Raw genomic sequence first — 19,323 nt, forward strand, 5'->3', positions numbered from 1 at the left:
CTGCGCAAGAGCACGGCGCGGCACGGGTCCTTCGCTACGGGGTGAGGTCGGGGGCTGCCGGATCTGGGCGCGGCCGCCCTGGAATCGGCACGGCCGCGACGCGCAGCGAGGTGACGCACAGCGCGCGGCGGCGCGCAGGCTCGGGCGCGGCCTCAGAGCGGAGCCGCGATCGCCGGTCCCGACGCTCGTACGCGGCACCGGCGCAGCGCGGGGGCGGCGAGGCCCGGTCCGGCTCCGGCAGTCGCGCAGGGTGCAGGCCGCTGCGCTGCTGCTGCAGCCTGCAGCTGCTTCGTTGCAGCTGCTGCGTTTGGTCAACGCCAAGACTAGGAGGGTCCGATAGAGGAGTCAAGTGATTGGACGGAACGTAGATGCAGTTAGGATGATGAGCAAAAAACATTTGGTTAATTTTCGTTAGTTCCCATTCGGTGGCCTAAATCTCTTCTTTGATTCATTTTTCTCTTGTATTTTCTCCTTGTACAGGTGGTGTGCTTTGGTAAAAGGTTTGATGTATACATATGTGAATCTCTAAACAGCACATCTTACGATCATTTTCCATATAACTCTCAGGACTTCATGAGCATTAAAGGTACTTCTTAGCAAACCTACAGAATCACAACTGATTCAACCAAACGGTTTTTAGCTTTTGTCACACCTCACAACGTACGGCTCATAGCTTACAGTGATTTTTTCACAGCTCACAACTTAACCAAACACACCTGAAGCAGCCTGTTCGTTTCAGCTTATCAGCCAGCTTATTAGTACCGAACAATATTTTTCTCTCACATCAAATCAACCGTTTCAGCTTTTCAACCGGCTTATAAGTTAAGCCGAACGGACCCCTTGCTTTTGTTGCGTTGGATTGTTTTTGGACTTAACTAGGCAGCTCTCAAAACCTTCTGAGTTCTGATAGCATGTTACCTGCCAGCAAGGTATATACTCGTCTAATTTTCAAATGAGGGAACCTCATGGAAACGGTGGATAGAGTGCTTTCTGGTTGTGAAAGAATTAGCAGATCTGGGTGCAAAGCAAAGAAAAAATTTTTGCACACTTGTTATATCCTCCATAAACTTCAGAAACGCCAAACTCTGCAATCTGCATTTTTTTTTGTTAGTTCGTTAATTACAGTAACGAAGTCTTGGGGAATCCGCACTCTGAAAGAAAACGTTCAATTGAATTATTAAAGAAAAAATCTATTTTACTCTCCTTACCTATTTACTTTGTTCATAAAAGCAACTTCAATGAACTATCTATTTTTGATACTCCATTTGACTCTCTAACCAAGTTGGCAAAAAGATTCCTCTAAATATTAAGTTGCTCATTTCAATAGACTATCCATTTCTCACCCTCCGAATTCCAATAGCCAGGTTTCTCTTAAAAATATACACTCTCCATCCACTCCAACAGCCTCTCCATTTCACACTACAACAGAATCTCCATTTTGCACTCTTCATTTTTAGCGTGGGATCCACATTTGGCAAGCTTACCCACTTGCCAAGTTTGGAGAGTCTGGATAAGTATTTGGCAAGTCGAATGAGATAGCCATCCGGATAGCAACTCTATTGGAGCACACTTTTCTAGCAGACTTGTCAAATTTTAGTTTAGAGAGTGGGATAGCCATTCCCTTGGAGATGCATAGGAGGTGTTTGGATCCTTAGGCTAAAGTTTAGCTCGGATCACATCGGATGTTTGGATGCTAATTAGGAGTACTAAACATATGTTAATGACAAAAAAAATTGCATAAACGAGGACTAATTCATGACACGAATCTATTAAGCCTAATTAATCCATGATTAGCACATGTTTACTGTAGCATCACATGTCCTAATAATGGACTAATTAGGCTTAATGGATTCATCTCGCGAATTAGTCCTCATTTATGCAATTATTTTTGTCATTAGCCTATATTTAGTACTCCTAATTTAGCATCCAAACACTCGATGTGACCTGAGCTAAGCTTTAGCCATGGATCCAAACACCCCCTTAATCCCCTAAGCAAAATTTATACTTCCCCGAACTATTTCATTTGGTCCAAATCTACCCCTAATTATATTTCTCCTTTTTTTCTTGAGTTTTACTTTCAAATTTTTCCAATTGACTTATAGCATGATGCTCTATGTTAGAAAAATACATTAGCAATTTTACATGATTATTTTTCATACAATTTTATATATCTAACATCAATTTCGTATTAAATATTCCTAATGTATGAATATAATCATGAAAAAATTTTAGTATATTTTTTTAACATAAGCCATCATGTTTTGTATCTGCTCACAAAATTTGAACTCAAAATTCAACTCATACACGGAGAAAAAACTCATACACGGAGAAAAAAAGAGAAATCTAATTAGGGGTAGATTGGACCAAATGAAATAGTTCAAGAAGTGAAGTGAGTCTAAATTTTATTCAGAGGTTAAGCGGACAAAGTGGATAGGTGAGTTTCAATTATCAATAAGCAAATGGTGCCCGAAACACAGATACAGGAAATCAGGGGTTAGTACCAGACGAAATATCTTGATTGCAATCACTAGCAGAGAACTAACTTTCGATTCTTCCCCTTTAGTCCCGGTTTAATTTAGACTCGGGAGAAAAGGGAGTGCGCCACTCTTTACTCCCGGTTGGTATTTGCAATCGGGACTAAAGGGGATCTTTTAGTTCCGGTTCAAAAATCAGCCACCCATGGGGACCTTTTAGTCCCGGTTGAAAAATTCAAGCACCCGTGGGGACCCTTTAGTCTCGGGTGGTAAGACCAACCGGGGCTAAAAGGTCACCCTTTAATCCCGGTTGGTGTTACCACCTGGGACTAAAGCAACCGGGATAAAAGGGAGTCTTTTATCCCGGTTGGAAACTCAAACTGGGATAAAAGGGTCCCCCATGGGTGGCTGAAAAAAGAATAAAGCTCTCGAACCCTTTTTATCCCGGGATAAAAAGGATCCCCCACGTGTGGCTCGAAAAGGATTTTTTCCCTTGGATCCTTTAATCTCGATTGGTATTACCAACCGGGATAAAAGGAGGTCTTTTATCCCGGTTGATGTTACCAACTCGGATTAAAGGGTCCTCCACGAGTTAATACAAAAGGATAGCATCCCCTATATAGATAGATGTGGTATGTAGGTGGGATGGTAAGGAAGCTACGCGCAAGGCTTGAGGTTGTGGGTTCAAATCCCACGGACCGCGCATATTGACTTGTGGCGTGCGCGTGTGGGGGGCCCCTCGAGGTTTTTATTTTTGCAATTTTTTTTGGCAAAACCATTAGTCCCGGTTGGTATTACCAACCGGAATAAAAGAGGCTGCCTCCCGCACCCAGCGTGGCGACCGTTTTATCCCAATTGGTATTACCAACCAGGACTAAAAAGGGGTCTTATATCCCGGTTGAGGGACCCGGGACAAAATTACCCCCTTTTATCTCGATTGATTAATTCCGGATGATTTTTCGGGAGATATGCACCCTACCAACCGGGACTAATACCGAGTTCTCTACCTGGTTGTGCATCCTATGTTTAAACAAGGTATCCACATCCAGTGGTTGCTTCTATAATCTGTGTTCTATACAAATGTTTAAACAAGGTATCCACATCCCGTGGTTGCTTCTATAATCTGTGTTCTATACAATATAATCCGTTGTCCATCTTCAGACAAGTTGGTGCTTGAGAATGCTTTTCCCGGAGACCAAAACGCGGTTAACCACTTCATGCTAGTCAATTTAGGTCTTGCAGGGTATCAGCGAAATTGCTGTGACTGAATCTACCTGCTCTGGTCTGGTCTCGTACTTGACGTGTCATGTGCCGTCAGGCTTGAGTAAATCAAAAGGCTCTGCATAGGTAATTCGCCAACTAACGTCACGGTAGTTTCTTTTTTCCACTAGGACAAAGCTCTGGGTTGAAAGCATGTAGGTCAGCGACACGAACCATTCTTTTAACAAAAAAAAAGAGAAAACTTTTATTGCTAGCTCTACGGAAGTGCAGGGGTGTTTCCTAGCTACAGGTCGTCTTCTCTGAAAATCCTGTGTGATCTCGATAGAGGCCCTGTTTAGTTGCACAATTTTGGACAACCAAAATCACTGTACCAGTACTGTAGTATACTGTAGCGTTTCGTTTGTATTTGTGAATTATTGTCCAAATATTGATTAATTAGGCTCAAAAGATTCGTCTCGCAAAGTACAACCAAACTGTGCAATTAGTTTTTGATTTCGTCTAAATTTGGTACTCTATGCATGTACCGTAAGTTTGATGTGATATGGAATCTTCTTTTTACATAGTGCTAAAGTTAGAATTTTAAGGTAACTAAACAAGGTCAGAGATACAGTCCCATGAGCACTGCTTGTGTCTGGTAAATAAGGCCTCTGTCCCTGCAATTTTCACCGGTCATTTATCGTCAGGTCATCGGGGATCCAAATTTCCAAACCCACGCGTGGAAGAAAAAAGGTTACCCATCTCGGCCAATCTTTTGCGCACGTGCTCGCTCCCAGCTGGTTTAACCACTCCAGTTTACTCGTCGCTACCGCACACATGCCCGAAGGCTGATGCTGCGGCGTGAGTAGATTCCACGTCAGGGCACGAAAACGATGGGCCCCGGCTGGGGGATCACCGGGGCGAGCGGCGTGCATATTCCTCCGCCCCGGAGCCCACCAGGCCACGACCACGACCCGCCCACGGGATCTCCGCTAACTTTCGTCGTCTTTTCGTTTCCTTGCGTGCGTGGGTTTGTTTTTGAAATAACGTGGGTTTGTTGTACTAGGATTATTATGTTACCATCCATTTGTCTATTCTATATATGGTACAAAATTATACCGTTACATATATGTCTATACCATTAACTTAAAAAGTAGTAAATATTATTTTTAAAAAGGTTTCCTTGTTGTTTCTTTTCGTCTCGTCTAGTACAAAAGCAGAATGATTGAATAAATCGTCTAGTACAAAAGCAGAATGATTGAATAAATGGATATGCTAAGGTATATACACACGCGAAAGGACCTCTAGTCTAGTGGTTAGAGCACCTGAGTAGTATCCAGCAGGTACGGATTCGACTCATGTAGGAACGAATTAAACGGATCTGGGATAAAAAGAATTGTAAAAAATATGTACATGCTTCCTCAGCTTACTTTGGTAAAAAAAAATGTATACACACGAATGCGTAAAGAAATGGAAAAGGAAGAGGGTAAATCACGTGTAATAAAGATGAAATTTTTATCGTGAATATACCCCTTGAGTTTTTTTATTAGCCATCCAAGAGGTTCACAGCCTCGCATGTTCATTGAATCTAGAGTTAGATAACTCTTCTACTCCGATAATATGCACATATTCTTCTTCCCTAACATCTTATGTCATAATTCAGACGTGCATTCTGAAGTCGGAACTCGGATCCGATCCTCTAACTTCCACCCTATATGACGCTATCATCTGTACACCACCTCGCATCGTGACAGTCACCTTAATGCGCACACCCCAACCGGTAAGCACCAAACTTTTTATGGTATATGGACCCCTTGGGTTATTTTTATATTCAAGAGTTTTGCAGCCTCGCAGGTTCATTGAACTTAGACGACCCTTCTATCTACTCCTATGCACTTATTGGTCCTCCCTAACATCTTCTTTCATAATTCAAACATGCATTGTGAGGTCGGAATTCGGATCCTCTAGTTTCCACTCTATATGACACTACCATCTATACGCTGCATTGCTGCCTCGCATCGCGATAATCGCCTTAATACGCACATCCCAACCGGTCAGCATCCAACTACCTTAGTCCAACCGGTGAACATCCAACCGCGTTAGTAAGTTCGGATCTGTGCGTTAGAATGCGCACAACACTACACCCGCTACTCCTACTCAAGGTTCGTTTGTTTTTCTTAAGTAAATTTCTAGGTTAATGTTTGCAAGTATTTCAGTTGAGATTTGACTCATTTGTGTTTGATAACTTCTGCATTACTAATAACCAAAAATATTTGGGGAGCTGGTGGGAATTGAGCACAATAAACTCCTCGAATGATCACTACAACCAATTTGTTTTTTCTTGGACTATCTTCCCTGTCCATCCAGAGTTATTAGGCGCATGCAATCGTTGCTTGTTGAAGTAAATCCAAGCTTTGTACTATGTTGTGTTGGATGGATGGCAGTAAGCCACCACAAGGCCACACAAACCACCGTCTAAAGCCTACTCCCTCCATCCTAAATTGTAGATCATTTTAATATTTTTAAATTTATATTTTTAACTATACATCTAAATATACCAAAACGATTTACAATTTGAGATTTTGGAAGATGGAGGGAGTACGGTAGAAGAAGCTTGTGGCAGGAGGTTGGAATATGTTTCCAAGACAAGCAAAAAGGCACACATGGCATACGAAGCAGGATCCGCTTGGTATCATTCCCTCCACTACACGTCGGTGAGAACACAGTGATAGCAATGTCCAGGACCAGGTTCATTGAACCTACCGCGGCGCACCACCAAAAGGCAAAAAGTTCGTCTTGGTCCAAGAAGAAAACATCCTCTGTGCTTGCTCCGACGACTCAGGCGGCCTCACCGAAAAGCTCCAAAACCATCGCACATCACATTCACAGAACTAAACAATGCTAATGCGATGTGACATGGATCGGGAGATCCGCAACTAAGATCTATTTGGTTGCTGGACTAAAGTGGTTGTTTGGTTCCATGACCTAAAATGGACTAAAGTCCATAAATGTTGTTGAACAAAAATCCTCTTACCCCTAAGGAGGTACCCGTGAACAAACAACCACACCTACTCCCCGCGCTCTCCATCCTTCCTACCTTCTTCTCTCCCCGAAGCACCAGAGCACGGGCTCGCCCGCCCCGAGCTCGCCGGCGCCGCCCACCTCCTCGCGTGCTAGATCAATTTCGGCCGCCCAGATCCACTCGAGGCTCTAGTTGCGGGGCGGGATGGGGCTCCAGGAGGTGGCGGGGGAGCCTGCTCGCGGCGGGCACGGGCGGCGGGCGGGACAACAGCGGGGTCAGGTGGGAGGGCGGCAGTGGCGACGGAGGGAGCTAGGTAGGAGGGTGGCGGCGGACACGGGTGGTGGGCGTGACGGCGGCGGCGGGGGCTGGGCGAGAGGGAGGCCGACGGCGGGTGGAAGGGCGGGGGGGGGAGGAGAGCCGAGTGTGGGAGAGAGGGCAATAAAGGAGCAGCAAGGGAGTTCCCGACACCTTTTAGTCCATTTTAGGTGGGTTTTGTGGACTAGAGAACTAAAGTGTTTTTAGTCCACTTTTAGTCCATGTGTTTGGAACTCTAGTTCATCTAAAATGCTGATTTTAATCCAGATTTTAATTCAAGGCGGGAACCAAACACCACTAAGCTGAAGTGCTGATTTTAATCCAGATTTTAATTCAAGGTGGGAACAAACACGCCTAAGCTGGATTGGAGCTTAACCTGGAGCCAAAAATTAAACGGGGGGTCGTCCCCGCCGCTAATTTACAACGATAACCTGCGCATCGTAGCCTTGTCATCATCATCATCATCTCTCATGGGAAAAGCTCGGTGCGTGAGCGAACGGTTCGACCGAACCTGGATAGAAAAGACGCAGCGAGAGTGGGCGTCGAAACCTGCAAGGACAGCATCATTTGTCCTTTGATGGCAAAAATAGTACACGTGGCCATGACATGGGTTTAAATAATTTGGATTTTTTTTTTGTAAAGTACAAGGACAAATTGTGGGCAAAAACGATGATGATAGGTGCGATGCTGATCTCATCACTTTCCGTTAATTGGGTGATTTCTTTACTTGGTTTTGCCGAGTCGAGACCAAGGGAAACTTCGCTTCTCCGCGATTATTTTAGGATTCCTAGCACACACCATAATGTTCATCTTCGGAATTTCACTGTCGATGTTTAAAAATAAGCAAAAATTCGTGAGGCGCCTCCTCCGGAAAAAAGAGAGAGAGAGAGAGAGACCTAGCGATCCTACCGGAAGCGTGATGCGACGCATAGCGTGCCGCAGGAGGCCACGGAGCAAGAGATCAGCGTGGGGTGGAGGCGGACACGTCATCCGGGCCCCACCCCTCCCCTGGCGGGACGAAACAAAACCGGGAAAGCGACCCGGGCGCGGCCGCCGCGACCATCCATCGCTCGCCTCGGCGGGCGGGGCCTACCTTCCACACTCCCAGGGGCGCGCGGGTGCGGGTCGCGTCACCCGTGACAGAGCCGCGCGTCCCCGTCGTCTCGTCCGCGTGGGGTGGACGCCCCCTGACGCGCGGGGCACGGCGGTTGGGGACCCACGCATCGGTGGATGGGTGCGAGGAGGTGGCGGTGCGGGAGAGAGGCGGGCGAGGACGTGAGGTGCGCCGCCGAGCGCAGGTAGCAGCATGCGCACGGCACAGGCGGCCAGGGATTTGTTTCCTTTAAAATAGGTGGAACGGGCACGGTTTCTTCCGGGCGGCTTCGTTTGTTTTATGATTCGATTTTGCAGCAAGACCCCTACCTGATGAGCGATTTACAGATTGACCATAACATATTTTCTTGTCTTTTATTTTCCAAAAAGCAAGGGTTATAGTTCACGTTTCATTGTATTTTAAATTTCAGCCTCATTTCTTGTTTATATCAGCATTGCCCAATCAAAAGATGTCGTATGGACACTTCCCAACGCTAAGTTATTGCATTCATAGTTAACAAAGTAGCGTACATTAACTTCCGTTGAGATCGTGGTAGCCAGTCCATGGAAATTGTCTACGTTCTTTTTATTACTTGTGTCTTTTTTGGCACCCAGAAAAATTATTGTTACTTTTATTACTATCAACACTACATGGTTTATGGATAAGAGGATCCGTACATGTGTCGTGGCTCTGCAGAACCTAAAGAAGAGCGAGACACTGAAGGGAAGGGAAGTGGCTAGTTCCATATGAGCGTGCGCTGGGAATTTCGGGCCGATGAGCCAAGTTGCCGGGCTAAAAGCCCATGGGGTAGGGATGCTATATAAATCCCTATTGTACTCCTGAATGGACATCGATGAGGATAACAGAAATCTGTTCATGTCCCTTCCCCCTGTTCGTCTGTTTCCCGTCCATGTTCTTCTTCTTCCTCCTCGGATTGTCCCCTGCATTGCGGTCGAGATCCTAGGGAGACGGTAACAACATGCCCTTAAAAAAAAGAGGATCCGTACATGCATTGTTTTTCTCAAAGGTCGACCTCAAATGGAAGCACAATCTGTTGCTACGACACCCTTCTCTTGATGTGTTGACACTATCGTGATTTCCTTTTGGTTGCACGGAGCAAGATTGTAAGGTGCGAAAAATGGTCCAAATAACTTGGTAGAAGTGTGACTTGAAGGACATAATCAATTGTGGATTTTGCTATGATGCATGCATGTTGAATTTGCCCAAGAGAGGACTCGGAAAAAAGAGGATATACACAGAGTTTGACTTTAGCATGATTCATAGCAACAGTTCTTTTTTACAATTAGATTACCTTCCCTTTTATTTTCTTATCCTTCGATGTTTGATGTCTAGAAACAGATTATTCACAAGAGAGTGCCATCGAAATTCAAAACTACAACGAGACCATGTGCAATCGAAATTCAAAACTCCAACGAGGCCATGTGCAATCGAAATTAAAAACTACCACGAGGTGTTTTCTGCTAAACCCCGAAGTAACTTGGCATCACGCGCCCCAACCAAGGGTGACGAAACGAAAAGTGACTTTTCCTTTGCAGCCCCCGCACGAATCCCGTAATTGCCCCTCCCCTCCCCTCCCCCGACCGCCAGGACCTCAGCATCTCTCGCCGCTCTGCTCCATTTCTCCCCGTCCCCTGCTGCATCGCATCGCATCACTGCCTCTCGCTTTCCTCTCTCTCGCCCTCCCTCCCTCCTGCGTCCCCGAGGCGCGCGGGCGACGGCGACGACGCGAACCCCGCCGCCGCCTAGGTATCTCCTTCCCGTCCCTCCCCTCCCCTCTCCCTCCCTCGGGGCGCGCGCCGCCTCTCGGCCGGCGTCGTCGTATTTTACCAACGATTTCGTTTTCGTTTTCGTTTTCGTTCCTCCCTGCGAAATTTGCGTCGAAATCTCTCGTTGTTGTCCCGGCGATTTCTTCCGTGCTTGCTTTACGATATTTAATCGCAATCCCTTGTCGCGGGGTGTCCGATGCTCGGTATTTAAGTCCCTGGTGGGCAGCAAGTTAATCCTTCCCAGCTCCGGCGCAGTGTTCCGGAGAGGTGCGTGGTGGAAGGTGGGTATGGCGTTCTAGCCTTGTTGTCTTCGTAGTGAGCGCGCCCTTCGTTTGTCGTTCGGTGATTGCAGTTGCTGAATTCGTATGCCTCCGGAGAACTTTGCGAGATGCGTTCAGTTTGTAGCCGCCCAACCCGTGTCTGATGAGGTGCGCTCTTGAAATTGGACGGGTTTTAGTGGAGATGCGTGGAGCTCCGCGTCGCCTCGACGCTATTCTTATATCTGGGGACCGTTCTAGGTTAGATCGTCGGTGGTGTCTGGGCCTACTTGAGACCATGAGAGGAGAGCTGGGGAGCCTGAATCGAGCTGGAGCTTGTGTCCGATTTTGTGGCTTCATATAAGCACTGAAGAGATATGATCATTTGATCAATCTGTTATCTTAGTGAAATCATATTCTGTCATTACCTTGAAGTGGAGTCTGCCTCTGAATTGTGATATCATCTATTGTTTAAAAATTTGTATGGAGAAGGTATAGAATAGATATCTTTTACAATGTTTGTCTTGATAAAAATGATATTAATGAGTAACAGCTGTGAATAATATCTTGCAAGAAGAAGGTATGGTTGGTTTCATTTTGGGCCCTAGTTGGATCACTCATAGTCTAGGTATACGGTATCGCTTATACATTTTCTACAATCTCAATCGTAAATAAAATTTCATGGATTGGTCTAGTTCTTTTTCTTGTTTTTTTTCTTTGGCTTTTCCAAGGGCTGTTTTTTCAGTTTTTTTTACTAGTTTAATGGCGTAAAAGGCTGATTCCTTTGGGTGTTCCTTTCCCGTGAACCTTCTGACTCCTTCCTCGTAGTTTACAATTTTTAGAATATTCTTTCATTTGCTTTTGCTCCTGAAAGGTGTAACGATGGTATCATTTTGACACTATTTAAGATTTATCTTGATACTTTTATCTGGTTAATTGGAACCAAGTTCCATTTTGCTAGTTGGGATTGAGAGAAATCTAGAATATTCTTGCCCTACATTTGTATGGTCCCTGTCTAGCAAAAAAATAACACAGTCATATAGACCTGTTGCAGATGTATGCTGGTTCTTTCTTTTTGTGGTGATCAAGACATTCTAATATTCTTGTTCCTGATATAAAGTTGCACACTGTGGCATGTATGATGAGATTTTGGATTCTGCATTCGTTTTTGCAGGCATAGTTGCTGAGCATTTGGGTAGTCAGCTACAACTATATCTGGCCTACTGCTGTTTGATTCTTGTTGGTAAGGCTCATAAGCTTCAAATTCTGCCACCGAATATTTTTATAGCAGAAACTTGGTCCAGTCCTGAGTATATGCTGTGCAATTGGTGTACAGTACCTGAAGGTTCTGTTTCATTCTGTAATCCTTTGAAAGTAAACTAGCATTGACTCAGCTCCTAGCAATATGGCGTCATATGGAACAATTTAGGATACAGTTAGAATTTGGTTATTTAACTTTGTGGCTTTCTTTATCGTTATATTGCATCTTGAGTTTTTTATTTTCAATTGTTAAACTGTTTCAGACACACTGGGTTGACACTTACTAAATGCTCTCAACTACTTAGGACATTTGGGATTTTAGTTACTAAATAGCACTGCAAATTTACCTTAGTTAAATCGTAGATACTGTTTTGAAAGAGTCTGGACAAAAGCAAGGGAACAGAGATTGGGAGACTTTTAATTTGTAATCCATCCTCACTAGATGATAAAGACATCAAATCCCTACCTCATGTAGAGGTACTAGGTGGAAAACCCCAAAAGATATTGCAATGCTAGATTGGAACACGGCAGATTGAAATAACTAGAAATGGGACTAATCATCCCAAACCCTTCTTCTATGTCAGTAGACACTGCTTCTGGTGCTGTGTAATTGCTGCTGCCTAACACTGTTGGACACTCCTGCAGTTGAGAAATACTTAGGTGAAGAGTTTTTTTTTAAGCCTTGGAGGAGATATTAATTTACATATCAGGGCACTTCTGGATGATTTTTAAAAAAATGGTCCTGCTATGATGCCTCAATGCCTTATTGTAGACAGAGAGCTACACAACTCGAACTAAGTTAACATGTTACTACCAAGAATGAGCTAGCCTGTTTCACTTTCTGTATGTTTCTGTTCCGCTATTTGTTATTAAGCCACTGTTGTGCCATTCACTTATGCGTTATGTTAGATGTTACCACACACTGGTGTCTTTCTCCTTTCTGCGCATGATTAAAATTCCTCAATCTTGTTAATGTTGGCTATGTAGTATGACTTCCATCCTGGCTATAAAGAGGCAATAAAAAAACTATGATTGTGTAGTGTATTTTTTACAGTATTTAAATATTATTTTTCTGTCTTCATAATTATTTAACTCATGAGCACTTATCTCACCTGTGTTCTTTTCACTGATTGCAGAACTTTGGTCACTTAGTCGGATAAAAGTGTTTGTTGGATATTCACGGGTCTAAATTGTCATCGCCTTGTGATTAAGTAGCATCATTTCACATACAACACTGGGAAATGGATCGTAGAGATACTTCAGGGTTTGTTAGTGGAGGATGCTAAGATGTTGAAGCTTGCTAATTACCCTAGATTTTCTAACATCGTAGCTTTTTTGACAATTATTTAACCCGGAAGTGAGGGCAGCTGGTACTTCCTCATAAGTTTGGTCGACTCTAGGAGCAATGGAACCCAGACATGGGCATTCAGCATTCACCATAAGTTTCCCAAATCCAAATGGCTTTGTGAATCAGTGTGCTGCTGTCATTCCAGCAGCCAGTCATCCTGCAGCTGGTTCTAGCCAACCTGATGTGCTAGCTCCTAGAGGCTACAAGAGAAAGTCGACTGAATTGGCTCTAGGTCTGGGTGACTCATCAAGCTCAGATAGCAGCAGGCAGAGCATGGGTACTGGTTGCACTGTTTCTTCTGCCAGGGGAAGTGATGATGGCTCGTGTATGGACTATGATATATTTAAGTTATCTCTTGGCAATGAAGGTACTTCCAAGCTGCATAAACAGGCTTGTGATTCCAGGAGGCCTTTTGAGAAGCCTGGGTTGGATCTTAAGTTATCATTGGCGCCATCTCAATCTGGTGTCACTGATGTAGACCTAATTAGAACCACTGCACTTCAGGAGACTTTTGTGCAGCCACATATTATGGCTTTAGTGCCAACAGTTGATGAAGGATCTACATCTGCTCGACGTCCACATGGAGGCATGGTGCTTTCTTTCCTTAACCAGGCTGACCGATTCTCAGGGGTTTCTTTGAGCCAAGCATTTCCAGTGAGCTCTAATCAGGTTCAAGCTCCAGCTCCTCCAACACCAACAGTGCTCCAACTGCCGAAAAGTCCAGCAGCCTGCTCTTCCGGGTTTGTCCATTCACAGCAGCGCAGCAGTAGCACAAAAGTTTGTTCATACTCAGGATGTGTAAAAGGGGCCAGAGGTTCCTCAGGGCGATGCATCGCTCACGGTGGGGGTAGAAGGTGCCAAAAGGATGGCTGCAACAAAGGAGCGGAGGGCAAGACCATCTTCTGTAAAGCCCATGGAGGGGGGAGGCGCTGTGACTACCTTGGATGCACCAAGAGTGCTGAAGGCCGTACTGATTACTGCATAGCCCATGGCGGTGGTCGGCGTTGCAGTCAAGAAGGATGCAAAAGAGCAGCACGAGGGAAATCTGGCCGCTGTATCAAGCATGGTGGCGGTAAGAGGTGCCAAAAGCTAAACTGTACAAAGAGCGCAGAAGGGCGGTCAGGCATGTGCATTGCTCACGGAGGTGGGCGCCGATGTCAGCATACTGATTGTGGCAAGGGAGCTCAGGGCAGCACTAATTTCTGCAAAGCTCACGGTGGTGGCAAGAGATGCACACACCCTGATTGTTCCAAGGGAGCGGAAGGAAGTACACCATTCTGCAAGAACCATGGAGGTGGCAAACGCTGTTCAGCTGAAGGTTGCACCAAGAGCGTGCATGGTGGGACCCAATTCTGTGTTGCGCATGGAGGTGGGAAGCGCTGCATTGTAGAAGGATGCAGGAAGAGTGCAAGAGGCCGCACCGACCGCTGTGTTGGTCACGGTGGGGGCAAGCGATGCCAGTCCACCGGCTGTGGGAAGAGTGCGCAGGGAAGCACTGACTTCTGTAAAGCGCACGGTGGAGGCAGACGCTGCTTGTGGGGGCAACCAGGTTCAGACCTGGGATCTGGTGGCGCTCCTTGTGACCGCCTTGCAAGAGGCAAAAGGTGCCTGTGTGACCAGCACAACGCCCTGGTGGACGACAACAGCGTCCACGGGGGTGCCTCATTTGGTGTTTTCAGTATGGTAAGCGACGCCCTTTCTCACGGAGCTAGTCCTCCAAGCGCTGGAACAAGCATGCACAGCTTCTTCATGCACCCCGTGGAGGCTCCTCGGCGGGCACCAGCCTCAGCCCATGAGGGCCGGGTGCATGGTGGTAACTTCATGCCCATGCTTGATGGCGGCGTGAGCCTAGGAAAGAAGCCCACCAACAATGTTGATGCTGGTTCTAGTACCTCCGCAGCTCGCAGCTGGAAATCATCAGGTGACATTGAAAAGCCTAGCAGCTCAGCACGGCGCAGCTGGCTGTAATGCCAGAGTTCCTTCTCCGCCAGCCCTCCATCTTGGTTTGCTCCATTTCGTCTTGAAAGTATCTCCCATGTCCTCTGGTGTGAAATATATGAATGGTGTATTGTCTGGTTTGCTCAGCACGACTATTGTGTGAAATTGTCTGTATGGTGATTGGTCAGGAGTCAGGGCTTCCTTGTTTGTCGTATGTGCGTTGTAACAGTGGTATGGTCGTGTGTGCTCTATAATAGTCGTGTTGTCCATTTCAAAAAAAAATAATAGTCGTGTTGTATGATATAAATAAAGGATGAAGGTTGAATAAATATAAGCTAATTGTGAATTACAGGTAGTCTTTTTTGAGGGGTGCTGCGCTTTCTATTATTCCTTTTATTTATGAATGGGAATACACTGGCATTCTTGTGGGTGGTGGCCCCTGTGGATTCATGTTCGGCAAGTAGTGTATGAACTGGAGTATTTATGAGAACTCTTATTCTCTGTCTGAACCAAGAAACTTGCGACATGTGACAAGAAGATGAACCAAGAAACCTATGATATATGGCAGTTTATTTTTATTTTTGCATCTTCTTTGTGCATTACGGTTTTGCATGCTTGTTCTTGTAAGACATGTTTGGAATTTCGTGCATATCCTGTGTTTTGTTGGAGGCAGCATGTTTCTGAAACCTGGAGTTGAGGCTACAGGAAGATGATCCAAGAATTGAAACAAATTTCAGAATCAAGCCTCTGCTCGCACGCATAGATCTGTCTGAGTCCATCAATCCAGATGGGCATACCGGCTCAATGCAATTGCAGAAACCTGAGTGAATCACTCTATCTGAAAACAGGGATTGGAAGGGTGATCAGCGCGTGTTTCAGTTGGCTTGCTCTGCTCCGACCAAAAAATGAATAATCGACCTGGCAATCATGCGCTGCTGCTCAACATATCTGGATCCTTGTGGTAGGAAACCAAACATGCAAGCACGCTTCTTCATTTGATTCGTGAACGCGACCGCACTGACATGCCATCTGCAGCCGCCACGGCTGCACTCAACAGCTTGAATGCAGAATGCTTGATTGCTGCAAGAACATTCTGGATGTTCTCTTGGAAAAAGGAGAGGCTCCTGTTGCAGCTTCATACGGAGTATTTCGTAGCAACCAACAGAACGTCATTTGTGAACACGTAATCTCAATGCCACTATGCCAGAACAGGGGAACGAACGAACAATCTCTCTTTCCACACATATGTCGCTGTACACGCGAAGTGCATTACCCCATCTGGGAGATCAGACAAGCAGGAAACAGACACTCCCTGGGGATCAGCCAGGGAGGGCGAAAATTATTTCACGATGATGATGATTCCGCAGGAGATTCGATTGGATCACGGGACGAATCGTGGAGAATGAATCTCCATCCGTGCTTCAGTGATGTGAGGGACGGCGTACGCCAACGGCAGCGATCATCAGTACTGGTCGGGCCAGAGGAAGGCGCCCATGGCGAAGCGGCGCTTGCTGTCGAGGTCGCCGTCGGCGGGGAGGCCGTACTCGCGGAGCAGGCAGTCGACGTGCCACTCCGGCATCGCCTCGTAGTCCGCCTTCTTGTACCGCGGGTAGTGCAGCGGCATCCGGAACCCACCGCCGCCGCCGCCGCCCTGCTGCTGATCGTGGTGGCCGCCGCCGGCGGCCGTCGCTGCGGTGAGCTTGCCGGCTTGGGGCTGCTGCCGCAGGGTCACCACGCTAGGTCCCAGGGAGCCCATGCTTCGCAGCAGAGCTCCTGGCCTGCAGGGTTGGCTCGGCTGCTACGATTGCTAGGGGTTGTTTCCTCCGAATTGGCAGGTGGTTTGTTGCAACGGGTCGTGCGTCAGTGCCGGGGTATTTATAGAGGGTAGGGTTCCGGTGGAAAAGGCGGATCCTACGGTAGGTCTGCCACGATATTTTGTTCTCTCCCTTCCCTTCAAAAAATTATGGCTGCCGCCGATCTCTATTTTTTTTAATTTTATAGATATTGTTACGTATCTAAGTGCATAACAAAAACTATGCACTTAAAATGTCAAAACGACCTGTAAAGGAGTAATTAACAAATAACAAGTAATATTTCATGTTGCATATATAGTCAGACAATCTAAATATTTTGGTTGCGAAACACGAAGTAAAACTCGGATGACTTAGCTTTTGTGTGTAATAATCTTTATATTGTCATGAATCGAACCTTTTTACATTTGATCGGTAATCACGTAGGATAACACCGTAAGGCTCTGGAGCATATCTTTGAGGTAGATTGTGTACATGTCGTGCACGATAAAGCAAGTTAACCCCAATAATAGGCCTATTACTTGAAGAACACAAACGGTTTGTGTGAAATCAATGCGCGGCACCTCAGATGAGCATATAAACAACATACATGGGGTCCTCACTCTTCCTCAAGAGGGGCCCTGCAAGATTGATTGCTGAATTGTGGTACTTGCGTTGAGGACGCTTTCTATGCGGCATCTCCTGCTGCTCTCCCTGCCTGCCCGGATTCAGCCTGCTGCTCCGTTCCAATCATTCATCAAGCCCCCATGATTATTAACTGCCTGAAAATCATGCGAACGCAATCGATCAGCGGCGCTAAACAAGCTCACGATCACCAAGAGGCAGCGTGCAAATCACTCGATCGATGCAGAAATTAGAACGCATGTTTGTGTCTCCGACCGGTGGCCTCGGTTGCTTGATTGGTGGTCGCTGGCGTGCAGCCTGATTTTCGTAGCCGGTCACTGGCACTTTGCTTCGGCAAACAAGGAAGATTCATTTGACTATAGATGATTGCGAGCCTTCTAGGCGCTGAAAGAATTCTTGTTCTCTATTCAGGAGCCCACACACAAGACCTGCATCCTCGGTTTAAAGCTGACGAGCCCACACAAGAAAATGTCACCAACTAACATTTGTGCAAACTGGAGGCCCAAAGCTGAATGGGCTCCTACTGAAATTTGTTGGCCAGGGATTTCTGGTCTCAAGATTCATTTTCTGTTTGCGCCCCAGAATCGAACAGCAATTCACGGTCACTTGACCTGAAGGTTCCAGGTGCATTGGACAATCCTTGTTTACAATTTCTTCACTCCTATATAGCCATATAGGATTGTGCAGTCACCATGCAGCAACATTTCAGAGCAATCAAAGCCTAGTAGAGGTAGAGCCCGACGGAAGAGGGCCAGCACTTATCCTACCAAATCATATTTGGGCATGCATGTGACAAAGGGAAAAATGAATGAAATGCCCAACATTTACAAATCTTTGTTTCCATTCATCCAATCTTGGTTTTTTTGTTTGGTTGCTTAGCTTTATTAATATATAACCAGTAGGGGAAATACCCCTCCTGTTTTTGAAAAAGAACATTGGCATTGACCACTCGAAGGTGGTTGATTATGCAGTGAATAATATTGCACAGTTTAAACTGAGAACGATCACCATGACAGCTATGAAGACTGATGACAGCTTATTGATTTTGCCTCAACTATGAAGACTGATGCCTGCACATCAACGCTCCTTAACGCTTCAAACGCTTAAGGTGCCCACTCTTGGAACATCATCCCTAGAGTACGCTCTCAGTTCTGCAGATAGATACACATCAGGAAAGTAACATCAATTGTTTAAGTAATCGATTTGGTGAAACCAAAAATATGTTTCAAATAAACTACAACGAGCAATCAATTACTGCTAATGATTATTAACCAAAAAGTAAACATAATCAACTTATTGTTCACAGATGATCCAGCCCATGTATCTGAAATGGGCTTAAAACTCCAGACGAACCTCACTCTTTTTTTCAGTATAGATATCATCAACTATTTTTCTATGTGTTGCTAAGTGATATTGACACATCATAAGCATCATTCATAGCAGGAATGTACAGGGTTTCAGGTAGACAACAGGTTGATATTTGAACTGTAGAAGCTCATCATGATATAAACCATATCAGATTAATAGGTGTAATTGCACATCAAATTAACAGTTGTAATTGAATCCATACGTATCGGATTGACAGGTGTAATTGCATATGAGGTTGACAGTTATAATTGCATATCAAGTTGACAGGTGTAATTGCATATCAGGTTGACAGGTATATTTGTATCAAAACAGATCACGTCAGAGGCTCCAATAGTTTTCCAAGAACATTTTTGGGTTGGAGTAAAACAGATATTTATAAAAAATGGATGTTGCATTTTCTTCATAACTCACTGTTGTTAAGAACGGCCGCACAAATCAGCAAAGCTATAATAGGATAAAGATTGTCATGGCATCTAAAACTAGTACCTGGAGTGCAAAAGTTAATGTAGGGAACCGCGTAGCCAATACTGCCACCCTCAGCTATATTATATATCGATGCGCTACTACTACAGGTTCTTCTTCCCTTCGCATGGAAGACCAATAAAGATGTCCGCTCCAAGGACGACCTTACATTATGCCATTGAGGCCATCATAGTAGCTCATCATCAGTGTTTTGATGCAATGAGCCCACTGGCTTGATGCAGCAGAAGCCCACCGTACCGTTTCTCATGGGGACGGACGCCTTTTACACAGGTTGCCGGCCGCTGTGCTCTCCACACCGGTGCTTCTGAGGGTTCCCTATCCGTCACACTGCATCAAAACACATGAA

At 45.5% G+C, this 19,323-nt stretch overlaps 2 protein-coding genes across 2 annotated transcripts; one reads left to right on the top strand and one right to left on the bottom strand.

Annotated features, from left to right (window-relative positions):
* Positions 1 to 9,713: 9,713 nt before the first annotated feature.
* Positions 9,714 to 15,057, top strand: LOC101764211 (hornerin). Its single transcript, XM_004951218.4, has 3 exons — positions 9,714 to 9,868; positions 11,320 to 11,388; positions 12,542 to 15,057. The coding sequence occupies exon 3, from the start codon at positions 12,811 to 12,813 to the stop codon at positions 14,719 to 14,721; it is 1,911 nt and encodes a 636-aa protein (XP_004951275.1). The 5' UTR covers positions 9,714 to 9,868; positions 11,320 to 11,388; positions 12,542 to 12,810; the 3' UTR covers positions 14,722 to 15,057.
* An 847-nt stretch (positions 15,058 to 15,904) lies between these two features.
* Positions 15,905 to 16,521, bottom strand: LOC101764619. The gene has a single exon (XM_004951219.2). The coding sequence runs from the start codon at positions 16,445 to 16,447 to the stop codon at positions 16,154 to 16,156; it is 294 nt and encodes a 97-aa protein (XP_004951276.1). The 5' UTR covers positions 16,448 to 16,521; the 3' UTR covers positions 15,905 to 16,153.
* Positions 16,522 to 19,323: the final 2,802 nt, after the last annotated feature.

This window comes from Setaria italica, chromosome I (genome assembly GCF_000263155.2).
Source record: "Setaria italica strain Yugu1 chromosome I, Setaria_italica_v2.0, whole genome shotgun sequence".
NCBI lineage: Eukaryota > Viridiplantae > Streptophyta > Magnoliopsida > Poales > Poaceae > Setaria > Setaria italica.